At 36.2% G+C, this 25,284-nt stretch overlaps 1 protein-coding gene across 6 annotated transcripts in view; it reads right to left on the bottom strand.

Annotated features, from left to right (window-relative positions):
- The window catches only part of BTBD10 (BTB domain containing 10), a 78,043-nt gene that overhangs the window by 39,549 nt on the left and 13,210 nt on the right, over positions 1-25,284 (bottom strand). For 3 of the 6 annotated variants that reach the window (XM_033206168.1, XM_033206171.1, XM_033206170.1), the window contains exon 2: positions 11,069-11,226. The exons of the other annotated variants lie outside the window; for them this stretch is intronic. In XM_033206168.1, the coding sequence (XP_033062059.1) occupies positions 11,069-11,169 (101 nt within the window). In that variant the 5' untranslated portion in view covers positions 11,170-11,226. The remainder of the gene's footprint in view (positions 1-11,068; positions 11,227-25,284) is intronic. 6 annotated transcript variants of the gene reach the window in all.

Raw genomic sequence — 25,284 nt, 5'->3', positions numbered from 1 at the left:
AAAATCACCTGTAAGTCTGTTGTCGGATATGTTTTTCCCATAAAAATATTTTTCAAATGATACTTAAATCCCAGATTACCCCCACTTCAGCAAGAAATATATATAGCCTAAAAATAGTTTTAATACTATTTCTAAATCCTGACATCTTTCTCTTCTTCCTAAAATCCCATTGCAGCAGCAGCAGCAGCAGCAGTAGCAGTAGCAGGGCCTAAGAGTATCTTTTCAAATTTCAAATGAAGTCACATGAAGACCCAGATACTAACATATGGTGATAAATGTTATAAGGAAAAATAAAGGTAACAAAAACAGAGTGTCACCATTTTGAATGGTCAAAGTAGAACTCTCTGAGGGGGAATTGTCTAAGCAAAGACCTAAACATGTAAGAAATAGAACTATGAAATACAGAAGGGAATAGCAAATGCTAAGGCCCTGTGGTAAGAGTCATCCCTGGCTTTTTCAAGACATTCAAGAAGCCCAGGTTTGCTGGAGCATACAAAATAAGAATGACCATGTTAAAAAGGTAGCTCTTAGTTAGGCAAGACTAGAACAAGATTATGACAGGCCTTGAAGGAATGTTTAAAGGGTTTTTGCTTTTGTTTGAGTGAAATGGGTAGCAATGAAGTGTGAATTAAATGATCTAATTTACGTTTTAACAGGATCACTCTAGCTGCAAAGCAAACCATGGGAGAATAGGAGAAAGGAGGCAAAGGTAACACCAAGACACCATTTCAGAGGTTACTGTAAATAATCAGGCTAAAGTTGAAAGTGACTTGGACCAGTGTTATGGCAGAGTTACATGTTAAAGAGTGTACTAGACTATATATTTTGAAGAATATGTCTCTGAAATTTACTGATGGATGAAATGTAGGAGGTGAGAGAAAAAGAAGAGTTAAGGATGACTCCATGATTTTGTCCTGAGCAATTGGAAGAATGAAAGTTCCATTTACTGAATGCAAATGAGTGAGAGGACTAGGTTTAGAAATGTAGGTATGTCTTAGACATGTTAAAAGTGAGATGCTTATTACACATCTGAGTGTACATTAAGTCTGTGTATACTTATGGACACATAAGTCTAAAGTTCAGGGGGAAAGTCTAGGCTAGTACAAATTTGGGAGTTGGCAGTCACTACTTAATATTCTTCAGCAACTTCCTAGCATGAAAAAGTTTTTTAAAATAGCTAGCCACTATTAAAAATTATTCAAAGCTAAATTAATGGTTGCACAGGTTTATTGTATATCTGCTGAATAGTCATTTGTTCAACAAATATTTACTAAACAACTACATTGTGCCAGTTACTGATCTTGGTACTGTTAATGATTGAGAATAATATTATAATGCATGCATACACAACCAATATTTTTCAAGCAATGCTTTTAAAAATTATAATTTTTTTAACTTTTGGAGTATAAAAGATATGAAGTGCAAATACAAGACTCAGTTTTTAAAATATTTATCAAATGATTGTGAATATTTTAATAAACTTTTACAGACAGATTTTGATGGAGTCTCACTCTGTCGCCCAGGCTGGAGTGCAGTGGCGCACTCTCAGCTCACTGCAACCTCCACCTCTCGGGTTCAGGCAATTCCCCTGTCTCAGCCTCCCAAGTAACTGAGACTACAGGTGCCCACCACCACGCCTGCCTAATTTTTTGTATTTTTAGTAGAGGTGGGGTTTCACCATGTTGACAGGGCTGGTTTTGAACTCCTGACCTTGTGATCTGCCCACCTTGGCCTCCCAAAGTGCTGGGATTACAGGCGTAAGCCACCACGCCCGGCCACAAAACAGATTTCTAAAGACAAATCACAGCCATCCCACAATCACCCCTTCCAAATGATCTTTGAAAACATAACCTTTTTCTATTAAATTCCCTCCATTATGCCTTTTATTCAATCCTAAATATCAAAATGAAACTTAAAAATCTATAGTGTAATTAGATTGATGAAATTAAAGACTAAGAGAATTTCTATCAGAGGCCCTTTGATGGTTTTGTAATTCAGTATGTCTAACTATCCTAAGAAATAGCCACAGAAACACAGAAACTTAGTTTAGGAAAAACCCTTTAGAAAATCTAGTCCAAACCTTATCTAATTCCTGAATCTTCACCTAGAAAGTGTCCTCGAATTGGCTGACCTACTGCTAACGACAGGGAAGGGGAACTTTTCTCTTTTTAAAGTTTCATTCTAGATTTGGAAAGTTCTGACTCTTAGGCTGTTTTTCCTTAACATTAAGGCTTAAACCTTTTTACCTAACCCAAGTTCAGGGTTTTGGCCCAGGTAATTCTTTGTTGTAAAGAGGCTGTTGTCTGCATTGTAGAATGTTTAGCAGCATCCCTGGCCTCCATCCACCAGTATGCTAGTACTTCCTCCAGCTCCCCAACCAAAAATGTCCCTAGACATTGCCAATGCCCACTGGAAGACATAAAATCACCTGGGCTGAAAACAACTGCCCTAGTTCTACCTGCTGGGACCAAATAACAACAACAACAATGCTAACACTTGGGCATTTAGAACAATACTGGGCACCTTAATCCTCAAAACCATCCCAATTTTACAGCTGAGAAAATGGAAACTTAGCGGCTAAGCAAGGTGCCTGAAATCATATAGTTAATTAAGTGCTGGGTCTGAGATGTGACCCACGGGGTTCAATTTCAGAGTTCATGCTCCTAACTTCAAACAAGTCTGACTCAAACCATGTCTAACTGCTTTTCAAAGGAAAAGTCTTAAAATATCTGAAGATGGCTCTTATTATGACATTCCTTAATATCCAACCAGAGCTGTCACTAGATTTCTTTTTTTTTGAAAAAGATTCTCATTCTATCATCCAGACTGGAGTGCAGTGGCGTGATCTCTGCTCACTGCAACCTCTGCCTCCTGGGTTCAAGCAATTCTCATGCCTCACTCAGCCTCTCAACATAGCTGGGGTTACAGGCGTGCACCAACACGCCCAGCTAATTTTTGTAATTTTAGTAGAGACAGGGTTTCGCCATGTTGTCCAGGCTTGTCTCAAACTCCTGGCCTCAAGCAACCTGCACACCTCAGCTTCCCCAAGTGCTGGGATTACAGGTGTGAGCCATCACGCACAGCCCAAGATTTCTCTTAAATTCTTAGTTCCTTAAACAGGCAACATATCCAACTTTTTCACATCCTTCCTTTTGAATATACACAGAACTAAAAATAATAATACTTTGGTATTCAGCACAGTTACTCTATTCTTCTTTTCCATTAATTGAGATGGATTTTTTAGGGGAGGGGTGAGGAAGAAGATGGGAAGCCATACGGTACTTTTGTCTTATATCTAGTTTACTGCCAACAGCCACCCTCAGGTCTTTTTCATATATGATGCTGTAGAGCAATGCTACCTTAATGTATCCTGGTGTTTTAAAGGCCTTACGAATATACTCCCAAAAAGTTCATCTAAACTTAGTACAACAACTCAGCCTCAAAAATTATTTTGGATCATTTAGTGTATTACTTACTATCTCTCACTCCTCATTGTCACTGATAAATTTGATAATTTGCTTTCTCCATATAAGCAATATGACAAAGCAAAGAACAAAGCCACCTTTCAAGATTAATCAATCTCTGGATGGGATCATTTAAAGTCAGAATTGGTGTAATTAATTATCACGATCAGCTGGTAGCTAACTTATTGTTCCCCCACCTTACTCTCAAGGATATAAAAATGACTTTACCAAAAGCTAAGCTTAAGTCCAAATTATATCATAGCGTTGCTAGTCTACTAACTGCATCAGAGAAAAATCTAAGTTGGTCTGACAATCTAATTTTAACAAACCTATTCCTAATCATTTTTAAACTGTTTTTCTTCAAGTTAGTCACAAATGAGTCCTTTCCATTTTTAATTACAAAATCTCCTACCTGTTTCAAAATCAAGCCCAGAATCTCCCATCTTTTAGCAGTTCTTGTATTCTCAGAAAATCTTCAAAGATCACAAATAATAACAATAATTTTAAGGTGTTGCATGTAGTTCCTTTTATAAGATGTTTTAAATGGCCCAGAAGACAACTCACTTAATCAGATGCATTCTTTACCTCTATACTCATATTGGCCTTTACGTCCTTCCTATCAATGTTTGTCTTATTTTTATTTCTGTTAGAGATGGTGGTGTTTCCTCTTTGACTTTGACAAAGAAGCTTCAAGAGCTAAAGATTTTTCCCCCTCAGTGTCATGCATTATTATTATATTTTCCTTGATTATTCTTCTTACATTAAATGTAATATAAGAAAACTTTTATGGTGGTCTTGGCATTTTTCTGAAGTCTCAGTTCATCTGAGCTCTAGTTTTCCTGACTTTTTATTTATTTTGTATACTTTATTATGGTTATCTTACTATTTGCTTTGTTTTAAAAGTAATGGGTATGTCTTTAAAGGCTTCACTGTGTAATGACACTGAAGATCTTTCTCTGTCAGAAAACTAATCAAAATTGCATTTATACTTAACTCCTTACAACACTCTTTCTTTTTGGAGATATTTATGCTGTGAAATCATGCTGATCTTTTCTCTGATCAATTATCAGAAAAATGCGGATTGGTGCAATAAATTACAAAATATATATGTACAAAACACTATGTAATCTTTTAAAATTATGCAATAGAAGATCACTTCATGACTAAAGGATGTTCATAATTAAATTTCTTTTTTTTCAAGGATAGGTTACATAACAGTACTACAGTAATGTCTTTTTAAGTGCATATGTGTTATTTTATGTTTTTATATAAACAGAAAAAATAGGCTATATGACAAAATATTTAGTTTTCTTTTGACAGTAGAAAAACTTATTTTCATTTTCTTCTATATGTTTTTCTGGGCTTACCAAATTTACCTAATGAATATGTACCATTTTCACAATAAGACAGACTTTATTATCTTAAAAGAATCAGCAGAACCAGGGGAAAGTATCCTATAAAGTATAAGATTAAAAGGTCTAGCTTGAGATTCTGCTTTTAAAACTCTATTTAACAAGCTTAGAAAAACATTTCTGGACCCTAAGCCACAAAAAAGGTCAATACAACATACCATGAACAAAACTATATAAATAAGTCATGACAACCATAAGATGACCATTCAAACTTTTAAAAATTAAATGGGGGAAATTAAAAGAACTTCCTTACACTTCAAGGAAAGAATGTTATAAACCATTTAAATACATTAAAAACAAAGTAAATGTAAAATGCTATATATCCCAAAAGTCCATATAAAATTAAGGATCAGCAGGATAAGGGTAATAAAGACAGAAAGAATAAAACCATTATTCAAAATATTTTAAATTGTTGTAAAATTTCCTAATAAAGTGAGCAATATCACCTGTTAAGATTTAAAATCTCACAGGAAAAACCATTATCCTTATTTAGAAATTTTGTCTGGTTGAAAATTAATATTCACTAATCCAAAACCTCAGTGGCAGTAGTTAGATCATCTATTCAGATTCTGGGTTCTTTGACTTGAAAGAAAGTCATTTTAACCAATTAGAGCTTTATCATTTAAGTACATTCAGTTCTGTAAAATACTACACATAAATGGTTCAGTTAACCCTTAGTTCATCCAAATGTAAAAATATATTCAATTCCTTCTTTAGAAAATTATTTCAATTATTTCATTTATCTTGAATTTATTTTCAAATACATCAAAAATATTATTTCAAAATTACTCTCTCCTTAAATTCTTAATGATATTCATAAAAAACAACACCAAACACAATTCATCAAACCCATGAAAACAATAAAAACATATTTCATTTATTTTAAGTAACTTGTCATTAAACTGAAAATCAGACATATGATCTTTTATCTTTAGTCATGTAAATGATCATAATAAAACAAAGGTCACACATATCCCTCTCAATCTTTCTTTCAAATTCATATATGTAAATAATTATAACCCAGAGATATCATGTAATAAATGAATACACACCTTCCTTTAGTATATGCCAAGGTAGACACACAAAAACAAGAAAAAAAATTTGAAATCAGAGTATAAAGGGACTCTGCTCTTTCAAACAATGAAGCACTGAAAGCCAGGTCAGCATCCTTGGGCATTACTAGGAAACTTTAGCACATCTGATATTTCCATCATCTTCAAGATTCCTCTGAACAATCAGAAAATTCCCCAATCTCCCCCTACCTCACCTGTCCATAGACTTCCTTTAGCTTCCTCCCTCTACTGTGTAATAATGCTGTTGCAATATTTAGGCTTTAAATGTTCAGAGATACAACCCCCTCTACATATTAATTCAGTTTATTTTCTCACAGACACTGACTCAGCCGTGGGTTGTGCAGCACTGACGTTTCTAACAAAACAGCATCGTGTGAGCTGTGATCGTCCCATTTCTCCATCTCTGAGCAGTGATTGGATATTGTAATTGATAGACAGGCATAACAAAACGCAGGAGTTGAGGGCTTAGACATATGTAGATATGTTGCCAAATGCCATCTGTAAAGCTAATTCTAGCTCTGCCAGCTTGCCAGGATTTAGAAAACTAGGATACAGCTAACTTTCTTTTTCCTTTCAATATTTTATTGGGTATCCATTCTGGACAATAAAGCTCTTTAAAATCAAAGAGAAAATATTATTGTACTTAATTAAGAATCCACTCAAGAACTATTCTTTAAAGCAACCAAACTTTTGCATTTCTAAACTGCTGCTAGGGCTATGAAGTGATTTAAAAGGGAAGCTGGAACGTTCAGACTTTATGCAGTCTCAGGAGAAACGAGCATGCGTACTTCCATGTGGGAATGAAACCTTGCGGCATAGTCCACTCAATGTATCATGCATTTATCTTTAGTAACCTGAGTGGACTGCAGACCTGAGTTTTATATGGTCATATTCCACCCAATTCAAATATATAAGAGCTTTCAGTGTAACATCTATCTAGACATTTTAACCTCCTTATACAGAAAAAGTGCTTTTCTTTTTCTTTTTTAAATAGCAAAAACTCTTCTAACTCAAAATTTAAAAAGAAGTTGTCACAAAACCAGACCAAATACATTTCAACTGAAATGATCTTTAACATCTTCAGCAGGCTACCAAACTGTACTATATAGATATCATACAAGTATACAACTAATGCACTCTCTATATAACTAACAACTACTCACCCAGAAATAAGTTGAGCAACTTATAAACAAATTCAGTAATTTTAAAACTAATTTTAAACCAATTCAGTAAATCTTAAACAAATTCAATCATATAGACCTGCTGAGAGACCACAGGAACCCTAAAAGTCCATCCATGTTCAGATTATTTTCTCTAACTGTAAACAAATTTTTTAAAGAGATATATACCTACATTCAAAAGAAAAGTTTAAAAAAGAAAGCACCTTTTACTGAATATTCCCAACACACAAAAAAAGATAAATATTTGAGATGATGGACATGCTACTTACTCTGATATGATCACTGTATAATACACAAATCATATCACTATGTAACCTATAAATATACACGATTATGTGCCAATTTTTTAAATTTTTTAATCTTTTGAAAAAAGAAGAAAGAAAATGATCAAAAATAAAATGTAATATTTAAATGATTTTTTAAAGTACCTAAAGTTGTTTAGATAGAACAGAAACCAAAAGGCAATGCTCCCAAACTCTCAAACCTTCATGGTAAATACACATTAGATAGTAACTGTTGCTGTTACTTTTATAAATCAAAAAATTTATTTTTATGCTAGCCAGCAAGGAAAAGTAGGGAAAAACTCAAAAGCACAAGACTAGAAAAAGTCAGGCTATTCCAAAACATAAAAAGAACAAAACACAAATTTCAACAAGACAAAATTTAGATTATCTATAAAAACTAAACAATAAAGTATGCTTATTTCCTTACGTTATAGATTTAAATCCCCAACTGCTCAAGGTGACAATGTGCCCAATTTAAAAACCATTTTTCTCAGTCTCCCTGATCCAGAGATGGCCATATGACATGATTCTAGCCAATGACTGGTTTATAAGCAGATATCTGCTGGAAATTTCCGAGAAATTTAATTTCCTGATATAAATGAAGCCCTTTTCCGCTGTACCCTTTTTCCTTCTTGTCTAGAAAGTGAACCTGATATTTGGAACTACAATATCCACCTTGTGAATAATGAGAGGAAAGCCAAGAAAATAAGAGATTTTTGACCCTAACATCCTTAAGCCACTAAACATGCATCTGCCATTGCCTATCTCTGGATTTCTTATATAAAAGAAAAATAAACCCCTAACATCAGCCAGTGTTTAGTCTTGTTTTCTTGTACTCAAACATACCTAAATAAAATACACAATATTCAAAAAAGGAATCAGAGTAGGAGAGGCATAATGAAACAAAATCAGCCATGAGTTGGTAACTTAAAGCTAGGCGATGAATACCAGGGGTTCATTATATCTGTTCTACTTTGCATGTATTTAAAATATACCGTAATAAGCTATTTAAAATTTGAAAACGAAAACAATGAGAAACTTGTTTATAAATTCCAGCTCTGCTATTTACAAGTTGGATGGTCCTGGGCAAGTTTACTAATTTCGTTTTTTTTTTCATTTGCCAAATGGGAACGATGATACTATCCACAGAGCTCCACCTTCAGTTCCAGGCAAGGTAATCTGAAGATCCCTGCCAGAAATGTCCTCCATCTACCTAATACTCTAATCATCCAGGATTAGCTCAAGTCTCATTTTCACCTACTCAAGCTGATAATGATTCCTTCTCTGAACCCTTATTTTACAACTCATTACCATAGTTTAAGTGACTTATTGTCCTCTAATAGTTCCATATGTTGACACTAAACCATTCCATAACAGTACACTTTTGAATCTCTCCTGAACTGAAGGCAAGTTCTCATTAATACCTGCTATTACTTTTTAAAACCTCTCAATTAATTTACTATCAATTCAAAAAGTAACACTTTAAAAAAGTCAAATCATACTTTTTAAGTGTCCTAAGTTATACGTTCCTAAGCATATAGGGACAGGAGGTCTCTAAAAGTTCTTCCTTGAGCAGATATTCCATGAATGAGGCTAAAATAAACTCATTTAAAGGACTTCATAGTCTTTGCATTAAAAAAAAAATCAATTCACTGGTATTTATTTTGTATTTTATTTTAATGTTTTTCACTCAAATAACCCTAAATACTGCTGCAGTCTACCTAAAAATAGCTCCAATTAGCTTGTTGTGGTGGTGGTGAGTGTCTGTAGTCCTAGGTACTCCAGAGGCTGAGGAGGGAGGATTGCTTAAGCCTAGGAAGCAGAGGTTGCAGTAAGTTGAGATGGTGCCACTGCACTCCAGCCTCACTGACAAAGTGAGAACCCATTTCAAAAAAAAAGAGTAAAAACAGCACTAAAAAGTTACTGATGTTACAGCTATCAAGAAGAGCTTTGGTATTTGTTATTGACAATGAAACAATAATGAAAAACGTACTCTTCGTTTTTATAAATTTTTCCTGCTGTTATGTATGCAGCTTTTATAAAACAATGGCTTATTTTCTCCCTTGTCACCTCTTCATTATATAATGCAGTATTATACCTCAACAGAAAAACAGCAAGAACTAGGATGAATACTATATAATTCACTTGAAAAAAATACACATATATATATATATAACATAGTAGATATAAATACAGCCTCACATTTAATGTGATAAAACCAATACTTTTTTTTTTTTTTTGAGACAGAATCTCACTCTGTCACCCAGGCTGGAATGCAGTGGCCTACTGTAACCTCCGCCTACCAGGTTCAAGCAATTCTCATGCCTCAGCCTCCCAAGCAGCTGGAATTACAGGTACATGCCACCATTCCTGGCTAATTTTTGTATTTTTAGTACAGATGGGGTTTTGTCATGTTGGCCAGGCTGGTCTCAAACTCCTGACCTCAAGTGATCTGCCTGCCTCAGCCTCCCAAAGTGTTGGGATTAAAGGCATGAACCACCACACCTGGTAAAACCAACATCTCTTTAATCTAAATGACAAAATAATTCCCATGAAATAGAAAAAAAGAACAAAAGCCCCAGTTTGGATGTTGACACACACACACACACACACACACACAGAATGAACAAACATAAAAAAATAAAAAAACACTCATACCACTTGGCATGGACTTATGGATTATAAAAAAGTCAACTTAATATTAACATTTTAGACCTCATCACATTAAAAGTCCACAATAAAAGTGAACATATTTTCAGGAGACTTAAAAAGTACCAATCACTCAAATTTTCTAGCTATAGTGTATGAAGTATCTGAACTATTTCTCTAAAATCACAAAAACTATTTCATTATTACAATACTACGGCTTTTTTTTTTTTCAAGAAAGCTGGTATTTGTTATCAGTGGTAAGGAAAAATTTATATTCAAGTAAGTTAAATGCTCAATAATATGCCCTAAATAATATTCATAGATTTTGCTTTATGAAAACATGCTTACATACCTGTAATATGTGAGGTTTCTGAGTTGTCAATTAACATCTTAAAATTTCAGATCAAAGTGTATAAAAATGAGGTATTCCTCATTAAGTTACACAGCAGAAAATGAAAGTTTTAAAAATAATAGATAGATGGGCTGAAACTTGAAATGAATTTTATTTCATGCAGCAAACTTTAAATAAACCAGTAGAGTCATTCCAGAAAGATTAATTTTTCTCATTAATAAGAAGGATAACAACACAATATAAACTCAGTTAAAAATGTATGAAGCAAACGCTGACATAAATCTATATATTATCCTGTGTAAGGTATACAACGTATTTAGAGCACAAAATACATTCCTATTAGGGAGTTTTAAATACAAAGAACTAACCTGTCATGTGAGAGTCCCCAGTTAAGTAAATTATAGCATTTATTCATGGGGTCAACTAGGGAGATTTTTACCATCTTTAGAGACAGAAATATTCAAATACAAATATTAAAAAATTAAAAAGAAATGTTTCTCCAAAAGTTATCTATGGAGACAGATAAACATTCATAATGTTTTGTAAAATATTCTCCATCCTCTGACAGGAATTGCCACAACCAAATGCAGCAGTATTCTTTACAATCAGTTTCAGCAGAGTTTTCATATGCGAAATACATGTTTTCTACCTACCTTGAATGTTTATAAAGTTTACGAGGTCTACTATGCAATTTCCGATCCCAATTCTCTGGATCACTGGAGTTACCGTCATAGGGATGAGGCCGTCCTGCCATCCCACTCCAAGCTTCCTCACACTACTGCTCTGAAAGCACACATGTAGCACCCATAACCTACATAAAAGAGCAGTGTTGACCTTTAAATCTATTCCATGCAGAACAAAATAGTCATAGAATTGTACAGACTTGATATTACTGTGATATATTTTTAAAGTGATGAATAGATTATAAAATACTAACCATACAAATGCCACAAATCAAATTAAAATAAACACCAGAGGTCTTTTTAGGTACTTTTCATTTGATTTGTCTATTAAATCTGCTACCACTATGTAACAGTTTAATAATGTGCTATTTATATTTAGTAAATATACTTAAACAACTGCTGTATAGGTACCTCATGTATCCAAATATCATTATGGTACCAAAAAGGCAAAAACAATTCCACAGAATGATTCTTTTAGACAAAATTTCACTTGGAACACATTTCCTAATTACTAAAAGCTTAAGATGCTTAGGAAAGCATATAGTAAAAACAAATAATCAATGTTATTATTTCTTTAATGAAGTTAAAAACTCTGAATAGAAATTTAATTTTTACTCAAAAATAAATGTATGTAAACATTCTGATGTTTCCTTATAGTGCAATAACCATAAAAATGTTTTATCAATTCAATTCATATACTTCATGCCTTTTCACATGTGAGGCTTGTAACTGCTGTTTCTACTACAGTCAAATGAAATGATAAGGAAACTCACTTAACAACAGCTTTACAGAATATCTGAGCTAAACACTTTTAAACCACATTCACTATCCAATTTAATCTTCACAATCATCTTGCAAAGCAGGCATTATGATCCCCATATACAGACTAGAAAGCCTCAGAATTTTAGTAATTTTGCCAAAGGTCACAATGCTGCTAAACGGTATTATAAAGAACAATGATAATTCACTATATAGAACAAAATCTTGATCTTGAAAAATGCTGAGACTAAAGTATTTGTTTGGAAATAGATGATTTGACTTTCAGAAATTGCTGACACCAAAAGAGAAACCAAATGAAGTTAAACAATTTAAACAAAGTTATACAATTTGGACTGGAACTCAGGTTTCCTGACACCCACTCCTGTATACCTTCTATATGCTTTTCCAAGCTGGATTTGATGGGGGGAGGTGAGGCAGAGTTGTACATAAAAGTCAAAGGGAAATTCCAAAACTGGGAAAATACTATACTTTCCTGGGTTTTTTGTTTTTTTTTTTGAGACGGAGTCTCGCTGTGTCGCCCAGGTTGGAGTGCAAGTGGTGCGATCTCGGCTCACCCAACGCTCCGCCTCCCAAGTTCACGCCATTCCCCTGCCTCAGCCTCCCGAGTAGCTGGGACTACAGGCGCCCGCCAGGACGCCCGGCTAATTTTTTGTATTTTTAGTGGAGACGGGGTTTCCCTGTGTTAGCCAGGATGGTCTCCATCTCTTGACCTCGTGATCCGCCCGTCTCGGCCTCCCAAAGTGCTGGGATTACAGGCTTGAGCCACCGCGCCCGGCCTGCTTTCCTGAGTTTTATGTAGTATTGCAGTACAATTTCACAAAGAATGCCAAAGATAAACTCATTAAAATTGTGTTCATATCAAAAATCAGTAGAAGATACATTTTCGTTTTAGAGAAACCATTTTACTATATTTTTTTCTCATAGTACCTTATTTCTAAAAACAGCTGAAAATTTTACAATAAATGAGCATTTAATATAATAAATATATAAATATGTAGGTAGATCCATGAGTTAAATAAAAATAAAAGACGGAGACAGGAAGAACTGCTGATTCAAATTCTTCCTTTGAATCAACGACTGATGCAAATTCCTGAGCAAATGCCACATAGTTTATTTGCTGCCTGCTCCTGGAAAAGGAATCCTATTTCCTATTTGTTATCTCCTTAAGAATGACTGTATCATAAATCAATCAGGTATTAGATGACATAAAAACCATGACTTCTTTTGAACATAAAAGTATGTCAATCTCATCTGAATTTTAGATTATAAAAATAAAAATGTATTCACTACAAAAAAGCTTTTAAAAACCTCAATTTTGCTTTATGACTAGTTATCCGTACTGAAGAGATGAGGTCAAAGAGAAGAAAATGGGGAGAATGAACAAATCGGAGAAACAAAGGAGAAAGTCAGAAAAAAAGTAGTCACCAAAAGAGATACAAAAGGTATAAAGATAGCAGAAAGAAACAATGAGAGAAAATAGGAGGCAGAAGTTTGGCAGATTCTGTAGAATGAGATTTAGAACACTTTTTCCTTACTCTACATATCCTCAAGTATAAACTATTTCAGGGATTAAGTTTTCTTTTCTTTCTTCTCTCTTTCTCTTTCTCTCTCTCCTCTTCTTTTTCTTTAACTCTTTCTTTGAACTCTAGGCCTCAAGTGATCCTCCCACCTCAGCCTCCCAAAGTGGTGAGATTACAGGCATGAGAGCACCGCCCCCAGTCATTTCTTTCGAGACAGGGTCTCAATCTGTCACCCAGAGTGGAGTACAATGATGCAATCATAACTCACTGCAGTCTCCAATCGTGGGCTCAAGTGATCCTCCCAATGCAGCCTCTCCCAATGCAGCCTCCAGAATATCGGGGAATACAGACTAACATATCTTTGAAGAGCATTTTATCTCTTCCTTATCCTTAACTATCAGATATTCTTCTGAATAGGATAGCCACAGATGTCCACTGAGGGAAGAATGCTCCTAAACCATGGGTGGCAGTGACCAAAAAGCTAACTACGAGGAACAGATAAAGAAGGCAAATTCAGATTCAGATTTTCTACCACTATTACACTGGATGGTGAACAGGTGGCAGGAGGGAAATACCCATATGTTTTCCTAATCAATCCTACTTAAAGTAATCAGCATGTATTTCACAGCAAGCCATAAGAAAGTAAAGAATGTTCAGATGAAAGTGCTCAAAAATCAGCTGAAAAATCATATTCACATTTCATTTGTCAATAAAACTTAGGTATTACCAGGCCGGGCGCGGTGGCTCAAGCTGTAATCCCAGCACTTTGGGAGGCCGAGACGGGTGGATCTCGAGGTCAGGAGATCGAGACCATCCTGGCTAACATGGTGAAACCCGTCTCTACTAAAAATACAAAAAACTAGCCGGGCGACATGGCGGGCGCCTGTAGTCCCAGCTGCTTGGGAGGCTGAGGCAGGAGAATGGCGTAAACCCAGGAGGCGGAGCTTGCAGTGAGCTGAGATCCGGCCACTGCACTCCAGCCTGGGCGACTGCGAGACTCCGTCTCAAAAAAAAAAAAAAAAAAACAAAACAAAATAAAACTTAGGTATTACCACGTGAAAGATTTTTCCCCAGCCCTCACTCCCAGTAGTCATAGGGTTACAAGCACACTAAAAAATAAGTGGAATTCAAATTGAGATGTTTGGAAAAACTATGCCTATGTTTGCCTACACAAACATAACAAGTTTTATGTTTGTGTAAAAATACACAAAAATGCTAGTGTTTTTAAATTTTATCAATAAACTAAGTTATAACTGTAAATGGTTGAAAGGCCACTGGCACATATTATATACTATTTTATAATATCTAATAATCTCTTCATTTTTAACCATCCTCTGTGCCATATTCAGTGACAGTATATTTGTCTGATTTCATTCATCCATTAATTCATTCAGTCAGTCAGTCAGTCAAGCACTTACAAGCATTTACTATAATATGCCAATATGCAAGGTGGTGAAGTAAGTTAGACATTATTCCTGTGCTCAAAAACTCATCCTGGAAAGGGGAAAAAGACTCCTCTCGATTCCATATCCTGCATCTCTCTCCCACCTGTAGCACTTCTATTCAAGTTCTACCATTGCCTCATCCTTCACCCTCATTAAATCTTGGCGTTCATTAGGATTCCATCTTCCTCTCTTCTCTACTTGCTGGGTCGAGAGAGACAGGAAACAAAACAGAAATGAGGACCAAACCCTTGCAAACATCAGGATTTATACACTACATAGAATCTATGTTTGCATTATTACTATCTGAATTCTTTAATAGGCATCCCAACTTCAATAGTCAGTCTCATCATCTTGGCCTATCACATCAATTAATGTCATTTCTACTCATCAAGCTAAAAGCTTTGAAATCATCCTTGACTTCTTTCTCATTTCCCCATACCAAGTCTACTTTAGAATCTTCTTTTGACTCCTTCTCTCCCTTTCATTCTTACGACTACTGCCTTTATTTAAGCCCTTATCATCTATCAGTAAAAATGTTGGCTGACTTCCTTACCACCGTTCAATTCCATACTGGCTTTGCTGTAATCAGAACGGCCTTCGTAAAAACTGAATGGCTCCTCATTTCCTATATCTACACTCCTTACTATAAAAAGGTCCCTCAGAATCTGGCACTTGAATCCCCAATGTCTAGACAAACTAAAGTTTATTGTTGTTTGGATCTTGTAATCATCAAAAAATAATTACCAGACTACTGAAAACAAAATTCCTGGAAAATATCTCACTATTCATTACTACGTTTAGGCATGATAGAAATTAATTTAAATTCAAAATAATCTAGAAATCATCTGTACAGAGGCTGGAACCACTGGGCCTGTTGGCTAGGGGCAGGCATTCAGGAGACTGCCAAAAGTTAACTGAGAAAAGGATGATGCAATTACTTCCCCTTCTCTTGGACATTCTGTCCAAACAGGAGGTGGGGGTTGCGGGATAGAATCTTCAAGACTACAGCAACAAAATAAATAATTGCTCCTTGGGACACTATTTCCAGATAGTATCAATTAATGATAATGATACATGCAAGAACAAAACAAAGACAAATGCACAGTGTATGGAGACCACTTATTCTATTTTCACTATCGACGTTCTAGGAAGTTTATATATTTTCTCCTATTTAAACCTTAAAACAACTCTATATTATTATCCTGTTTCATATATGAGGAAATCTTAGAGGTAAGATTAAAACTCCATTCTAACAAAAAACCCATGTTATTTCCAATGTACCAAGCAAGGTATATAAAAATTGGTACTTTTTTCAAGTCCAATAGAGTTTAAAGGGAAAAAAAAAGAACTGTATTTTTGCTTATTACCAACAATGTGCCTTTTAAACCTCAGCCATCTTGTGGCTTCATTTGTCCTATTAAAATCTTACTCTTAGTCCATTTTCTGTTGCTGTAACAGAATATCTGACACTGGGTAGTTCATAATGAACAGGAATTTATTCAGCTTATAGTTCTGGAGGCTGGAAAGTCCAAAAGCAATTCACCAGCAAAGCAAGGTCCTTCATGCTGTGTCATCTATAACAGAAGGTAGAAAGGCAAGAGAACTTGGGTGAGAGAAAACACGAAGGGCTGGGCTCACTTTCATAATAACCAGCTGTCTTGATAACTGACCAACTCCTGAAATTAACTACATTAATCTATTTATTAGGGCTCCATCCTCATGATCCAATCAATATTTACTGGGCCCTTCCCAGTACTTTTACAATAGGGATAAAATCTCCAACACATGGATTTTTGGGGACACAGTCAAACCATAGCACATTCTAAATAGTGTCGTTACGCAACAACTTTTCTATTGATGTAAAATTATTTTTATCTCTCAAACTTTGCAGACAAAATATTTCAAGGGCAGCCATTACTAGAAAGACCTGATAGATAAGAGAGGGAGAATAGTGAAGAGGATAGAATTACATAGTGATACCAGAATCAGACAACAAGGGTTGCCTTCAGCTACAGAAGTCCAAATATCCAAATATGTGGATGGTAAATACTGACCAGGAGGAAGCCAAGATGACACCTGAGTCAGCTAAATGTCCTAAAGTGACATTCTCTATGTGGAAAGGACCAAAAGGAGGAGAGATAGCCCTAAAGAGCAAATTAATCACTTGATACTGGCAGACAAAAGAGCAAACACCTGAATGTTCACAAAGTTAATTTTGTACTAACTACAAAGAAGGCCTTAAGAGGGGCCTACATGAAGGAAGAATTCTAAGGATCAGAAACTTAAAGGTCACTTGATGAGCTTCTATCCTTAGGAATACAAGAAAGACTGTATCACCAAAAACACAGAAAATGTATGATATGGATATAACCATTATGAAAATGTTTATAATTTCCTCTTGATTGCTAATCTACTCTAAATTCTCCCATGGAGTGTAACATAAATCCAAAAATTAATTGACAGAGAATTGAACAGTCATTTTTAGCAACATCAAGAACTGAAAGAGCTTGAGGAATTGCAAACTATCACAGATAATAATGTAGGACAAAGAAAAGGTGGAAGCAACTTTTAAAAGAAAAGGAGATCAGACAGATGGAAAGAAACTTCTTGCAAACACAGCCAGGTGAAGTGCTCATGCACACCTCCAACAGAAAGCAATTATTTAAATCGGAGTACACTATAAAAAACAACTATTTAAAGGCACTGGAAAGTGTCCAAAGGCAGACAGCAGTGAAAAAAGAGCTTACTCTTGAAAAACTACAACTAGAAGCAACAGAATCATGAGTTCAGTTCGAAGTTTTTTTGCTGAGTGGCCTCCCCATCCCTCACAAATATGGTGAAGGAAACCAGGCAGCCACACAGCTCAAAGTGGCAGAGAAAACCTCAGAGCTGAAATTTCAGGTAGACGTAATGGAAGTGAAGGAAACAAAGAAAGGTGAGGCCCAAAATCTGAGCATAAACTCTGCTCAAATCCCTGACTGACAGCTAAAATACATACGTACGAGAGGTAGGGGAGAGACACCAGGTAGCCTGGCAGAAAAAGCAGGCAGAGACCGTAGAGAACTCTAGCCTTGAAAGCTGCATGGCACAAGACATGATTTTGATGTTTTCTAAGCTGAATGTATTCCCCAACTGTATACACTTCCAGCAGCAGAAAGCTGAATCCCTTCCTGGTTAGGGTATCAGAGGACAAAGACCACTACTAGCAGGTAAACTGGAGATTAAGAGGGAACTCCCAGAAGAACCCAGAGAGAGAGTGAATTCCAAAATGTGAGTATAATCTCTGCCCAAATTCTTGGCTGACCACCAAATTACAGAGGTGCAGGAAAGCCTTCCCTTTGCCCTGATCCCCAGGAAAACAAGCTAAAAAAATAAGTAGTTGGAAGAAGTAAGAAATAAGCACAGATGGCAGCTGCTATACACTGCAGGGGAAACAAGTTTGCAGTTTGAATCCAGGCAAGTTAACATTCTCTAAAACAACAAAACAACAACAACAACAAATCCTCATAAAAATATTACAATGCCCAGGTTTCAACCAAAAATTATGAGACATGCAAAAAATTAAAACAGTAAAAGGCAGAAAACAAAAACTGACTCCAAGTTGGTCCAGATGTTAGATTTAGCAAACGAAGACTTCAAAGCACCTATTATAAATATATTCAAACAATTAAAGAAAAAGTCTATACAAAGAAGTAAAAGAAGAGCACTGTCTTGATGGTTGACACAAAGGGCATCTCAGTAGAGAGGTGGCAACTGTCTAAAGAAATGGAAATTCAGCTCTACCTGAAAAGAACAATGACTAGAATGAAAAATTAGATGGATACAATGGCATATGGAGATTAAAAAAAAAAAAAAATCAGGGAACTTGGAAAACAGATCAATAGAAATTAACCAATCCATAGAATAAAGAGCAAGAAAGACTGAAGAAAATTGAAAAGAGATTCAGAGACAGGAGGGACAGTATCTAATAATAAAGGTAGGTAAGTTACTGAATACACACAAAACATGAATGAATCTCAAAAGCATTAGATAAGTGAAAGAAGCCAGACTCAAAGGTTACATACCATATGATTTCATTTCTATGACATTCATTGAAAGACAAAACTATAAAGACAGAGAACAGATCAGCCAGGAGTTAAGGCTGAAGAGATTACACAGGGACAGCACAAAGTAATTTTGGTGAATGATGAACTATTCTGTACCTTAATTGTAGTAGTGGTAAACACCTGTATGCTTTTATCAAAACTGACAGAACTGTATATCAGAAAGAAATAATTTTATTGCATTTAAATTTTAAAAGAAAAAACCAATGATGATTTTAATTAATACTTTAAAGCATCAAATATATTAGCAAGGCATAATGAAACCACTTTTTGATCAAAAACCCCAATCACACTGTCCCATTACCATAGCAAGCATAGTTAATCAATAGCCATCCTTCCACTGCCACAAACGACATACATAAACTTTGGATAAGGAAAACTGGTGAGTTTTCATTTCTACTTCTGCCACAATAGTGAGTAATGAAGATGTTTTAGAATCAGAAAAAAACCTGTATAACTTTGTAAAAGTTTCTTGACATTCAAGACCCCAATTTCCTTAAACGTGAAATGAAGAAAATAATACAATTCTCATTATTTGGTGGTTAAAATCTACTATTATTTTAACCACCAAAGTGTTAGACAGGATACCTTATGTAACACAGTGCTAGGCACAATGCTTACTCTCTTTAGTAGGCAACCTAATATAAATTTTGTGTATATTTCATTAGTTCATTCATGACTAAAGGTTTTAAGATTTTGCTCAGCCCTTGTTTAATTATAAATACCATTACACTAATACAAAATGAATACATCTCCTTTCTCTCCCTGACATGACATACAGTACTATTTGTCCTAGAAAAAATCTAGAACCAATCTAAATGTGCATCAAGTTAAGAGGTTAAAAATCTGCACAATATATCATGAAACCAGTAAAAATGAGATATATACTGATACAGAAAATATTTCAAAATATATCGTTAAGCTAAAAAGCAGGATACAGATATGCATTATGTAGTCCCATATTTATGAACAAGAAAAACAAAAACAAAAAAACAGAAAAAAGAAAATTAAAAAATTAAATACACATACACACACACACACTCATCCATGCTTTTATATGTTAAGATAAAATGTCTAGAAATATCATATAAAACTAAAACTAGTTGCCTCTGAGGAAATGCTGGAATAAGGAGACTTACTTTTTGTTGTATCTTTTCATAGTATTTGAATTTTCTACACATTATTTTCACAATGATAATATTGGGGAAGGTTTATTAAAAAGTGTTTGGAGGTGATGGTGTTACAGAAATTTTTTTCCTTGTTTAATTTTACTGCTTAAGTGCAGTTTTGTAAAATTTTTAGGATTGCTTAAATACAGTCACTACATATGCACTGATAGAATATGTTTCTGCCACATGTCCCCCATTAGACTATAAGATCCTTGAGGGCAAGAACAAAGTATGATTCAGGTTTATGTCCCCTCAGACTAGTACAATTTGTATGTAAGCTTTTACAAAATGTTAACTACATTAAGAAGAAAGAGGCTGGGTGCGGTGGCTCACGCCTGTAATCCCAGCACTTTGGGAGGCCGAGGCAGGTGAATCACAAGGTCAGAAGTTCAAAACCAGCCTGACCAACATGATGAAGCCCCATCTCTACTAAAAATATAAAAATTAGCCAGGTGTGTTGGTGGACGCCTGTAATCCCAGCGATTCAGGAGGCTGAGGCAGAATCGCTTGAACCTGGGAGGTGGAGGTTGCAGTGAGCAAAGATCGCACCACTGCATTCCAGCCCAGGCAACAGAGCAAGACTCCGTCTCAAAAACAAAAAAAAAAAAAGAAGATGAAAGAAACTGAAGGACATTTCACTTAATACAATTTACTAGTGCAGAGGAAATAAGAATTACAAAGATTTATAAGCAGTCTTTAACTTTTAGTTGTTTGTCTTAAAAGAATACTGTCATATACCTGTACTCATGTTTTAGTTATGGCAAAGAGCACCAATCATGTGATTCTCACTTTCAAATAAACAAAACCTATAACAGTTCAATTTCTAATGCTCTCAGGAAATACATATCAAGATAGTGGGGATAAAAGAGAGAAAATATCACATCCCTGAAAACATTTTTCAAGATATTACCAAACAAGTCCTAAGTTTCCCCAAAACATTCCTCAAAGATGTGCCTATTTGAATCTCACAGAAGCCCTTTCAATTGTTAAGGCTTGTCCTTTTCTGATTTGTTACAGTTAAAACAAGACAAGCTTAGCTGAGAACTTTATTCAGGGTATTTTTATAACCGATTGAATTGTATATATCTAATTTCATCACATAAAATTAAAGTGGCCAGGTATGGTGGCATGCACCTGTAATCCCGTCTACTTGGTAGGCTGAGACAGCAGGATCGCTTGAACCCAAGAGTTCAAGGCCAGCCTGGGCAACAAAATGAGACCCCCAGGTGTAAAAATAAAAAATTAAATTAAATTTAAATTTAAAAATTAAAAAGATTTTTAAAAATAAAATAAAATTAATTTATTCTTTCATTCAAAATCTATTTATTGAGTACTTAGCACTTTTCAGGCATTTTGATAACTGCTAGGGAGACTCTAACAAACAGATTTAATAAAATTGTATAGTATTCCCATTAAAAGTAGGATCTGTTATTTATTTGTTTTTATTTATTTATTTATTTAGAGATGGAATTTCGCTCTTGTTACCCAGGCTGGGGTGCAATGGTGCAATCTCAGCTCACTGCAACCTCTGCTTCCCGGGTTCAAGCAATTCTCCTTCCTCAGCCTCCCAAGTAGCTGGGATTACAGGCGTGTGTCACCACACCTGACTAATTCTGTATTCTTTTCAGTAGAGACAGGGTTTCACCACGTTGGTCAGGCTGGTCTCAAACTCCTGACCTCAAGTGATCCTCCTGCCTCGGCCTCCCAAAGTGCTGGGATTATAGGCATTAGCCACCATACCCAGCCCTGTTGTCTATTTAAAGGGTGATCTCTAATTCACCAAGATGTTAAGACTTCCAAAGTCAGCTCAGTCAACCCTTGATGTTCCAGAGGTGATTTGGATATAAAATCTTTGTGCTAATTGATTTTATCACTTTTATAGAATTTCTATTCAAATTTTGCTGACTTCTTAATTAAGGCATTAACACTTCAATAAATGAAGTGTTACTCATTTGTTTCTTTCCCATCACAAACAGCTCAATAAATGTTTGAAAATCTTTCCATGTTTTAAGCATTTACAAAGTAACTGCATTACATGATTAGCATTGTAAGTAACTAGACCCTGTTTAGTTTATAGGCTACCTTCTTAAAACTCAAAAGGCATATTTTTTAATATCCTAAAGAAATAACAATGTTTTACTTTTCTACTATGACCAAAAAGTGTTGACTTCAAAACCAGAAACACCTTAGTTGAAGCAAACCATCTTGACATAATATAAATACAGGCAATGCTCCTGAAGCTGATGCCTAAATCAAATGAGATTACAGTCAACTCTTAAGAAGCAACACCCTTTAAACAAAGTCAGACAATATTTTAAACAATACTTTTCCTTCCATGATGCCTTTTTATGCTTTTTCATATAACGTTTATTATGCTGTTCCATTCTGACCTATTCATTATCCCCTTTACCATCCATTCCTTTCAGATTTTTGCCTATCAGCCATCAATTCAACTGGCTAGTAACGGCTCTATTAAATATGATTCAAGTGCTAGACTGCAGCACTGCTCAACAGGACTTTCCATTATCACAACAGTGTGATAATGGAAATGTTCTATGTCTGCACTGTCTGAAAAGTTTAAGGAATCTAAAATTTGCCCTGAGACAAAATACTTGCTCACAAAGAAACATTTTACACGTCTTTGTGTCTTGGTACTATAGGCAGTGTTCCATTTTAATAAAATTAAAAATGTTCTCATATTCAAAGATCTTTGAATTAAGAAAATTAAAAATGGGAGGGGCGGAACAAGATGGCCGAATAGGAACAGCTCCAGTCTCCAACTCCCAGCGCGAGCGACACAGAAGACCGGTGATTTCTCCATTTTCAACTGAGGTACTGGGGTCATCTCACTAGGGAGTGCCGGACAATCAGTGCTGGTCAGCTGCTGCAGCCCGACCAGCGAGAGCTGAAGCAGGGCGAGGCATCGCCTCACCTGGGAAGCGCAATGGGGAAGGGAATCCCTTTTCCTAGCCAGGGGAACTGAGACACATAACACCTGGAAAATCAGGTAACTCCCACCCCAATATTGCACTTTAAGCAAACGGGCACACCAGGAGAATATATCCCACACCTGGCCGGGAGGGTCCCACGCCCACGGAGCCTCCCTCATTGCTAACACAGCAGTCTGCCATCTAACCGCAAGGCAGCAGCCAGGCTGGGGGAGGGGCGCCCGCCATTGCTGAGGCTTAAGTAGGTAAACAAAGCCCCTGGAAAGCTCGAACTGGGTGGAGCTCACAGCAGCTCAAGGAAACCTGCCTGTCTCTGTAGACTCCACCTCTGGGGACAGGGCACAGCTAAAAAAAGAACAACAACAAAAAGGCAGCAGAACCTCTGCAGACGCAAACGACTCTGTCTGACAGCTTTGAAGAGAGCAGTGGATCTCCCAACACGGAGGTTGAGATCTGAGAACGGACAGACTGCCTGTTCAAGTGGGTCCCTGATCCCTGAGGAGCCTAACTGGGAGACATCCCCCACTAGAGGCAGTCTGACACCCCACACCTCACAGGGTGGAGTACACCCCTGAGAGGAAGCTTCCAAAGGAAGAATCAGACAGGTACACTCGCTGTTCAGCAATATTCTATCTTCTGCAACCTCTGCTGCTGATACCCAGGAAAACAGGGTCTGGAGTGGACCTCAAGCAATCTCCAACAGACCTACAATTGAGGGTCCTGACTGTCAGAAGGAAAACTATCAAACAGGAAGGACACCTATACCAAAACCCCATCAGTACGTCACCATCATCAAAGACCAGAGACAGATAAAACCACAAAGATGGGGAAAAAGCAGGGCAGAAAAGCTGGAAATTCAAAAAAGAAGAGCGCATCTCCCCCTGCAAAGGAGCGCAGCCCATCGACAGCAACGGATCAAAGCTGGTCAGAGAATGACTTTGACGAGATGAGAGAAGAAGGCTTCAGTCCATCAAACTTCTCAGAGCTAAAGGAGGAATTATGTACCCAGCGCAAAGAAACTAAAAATCTTGAAAAAAGAGTGGAAGAATTGACAGCTAGACTAATTAATGCAGAGAAGGTCATAAACGAAATGACAGAGATGAAAACCATGACACGAGAAATACATGACAAATCCACAAGCTTCAGTAACCGACTCGATCAACTAGAAGAAAGAGTATCAGCGATTGAGGATCAAATGAATGAAATGAAGCGAGAAGAGAAACCAAAAGAAAAAAGAAGAAAAAGAAATGAACAAAGCCTGCAAGAAGTATGCGATTATGTAAAAAGACCAAATCTACATCTGATTGGGGTGCCTGAAAGTGAGGGGGAAAATGGAACCAAGTTGGAAAACACTCTTCAGGATATCATCCAGGAGAACTTCCCCAACCTAGTAGGGCAGGCCAACATTCAAATTCAGGAAATACAGAGAACGCCACAAAGATACTCTTCCAGAAGAGCAACTCCAAGACACATAATTGCCAGATTCACCAAAGTTGAAATGAAGCAAAAAATCTTAAGGGCAGCCAGAGAGAAAGGTCGCGTTACCCACAAAGGGAAGCCCATCAGACTAACAGCAGATCTCTCGGCAGAAACTCTACAAGCCAGAAGAGAGTGGGGGCCAATATTCAACGTTCTTAAAGTAAAGAATTTTAAACCCAGAATTTCATATCCAGCCAAACTAAGTTTCATCAGTGAAGGAGAAATAAAATCCTTTACAGATAAGCAAATGCTTAGAGATTTTGTCACCACCAGGCCTGCCTTACAAGAGACCCTGAAGGAAGCCCTAAACATGGAAAGAAACAACCGGTACCAGCCATTGCAAAAACATGCCAAAATGTAAAGACCATCGAGGCTAGGAAGAAACTGCATCAACTAACGAGCAAAATAACCAGTTAATATCATAATGGCAGGATCAAGTTCACACATAACAATATTAACCTTAAATGTAAATGGACTAAATGCTCCAATTAAAAGACACAGACTGGCAAACTGGATAAAGAGTCAAGACCCATCAGTCTGCTGTATTCAGGAGACCCATCTCACATGCAGAGACATACATAGGCTCAAAATAAAGGGATGGAGGAAGATCTACCAAGCAAATGGAGAACAAAAAAAAGCAGGGGTTGCAATCCTAGACTCTGATAAAACAGACTTTAAACCATCAAAGATCAAAAGAGACAAAGAAGGCCATTACATAATGGTAAAGGGATCAATTCAACAG

Source organism: Trachypithecus francoisi, unplaced genomic scaffold (assembly GCF_009764315.1).
Source record: "Trachypithecus francoisi isolate TF-2019V2 unplaced genomic scaffold, Tfra_2.0 Lachesis_group8, whole genome shotgun sequence".
NCBI lineage: Eukaryota > Metazoa > Chordata > Mammalia > Primates > Cercopithecidae > Trachypithecus > Trachypithecus francoisi.
Note: the sequence above shows the minus strand (reverse complement) of the source record. Positions and strands in the feature narration are given on the sequence as shown.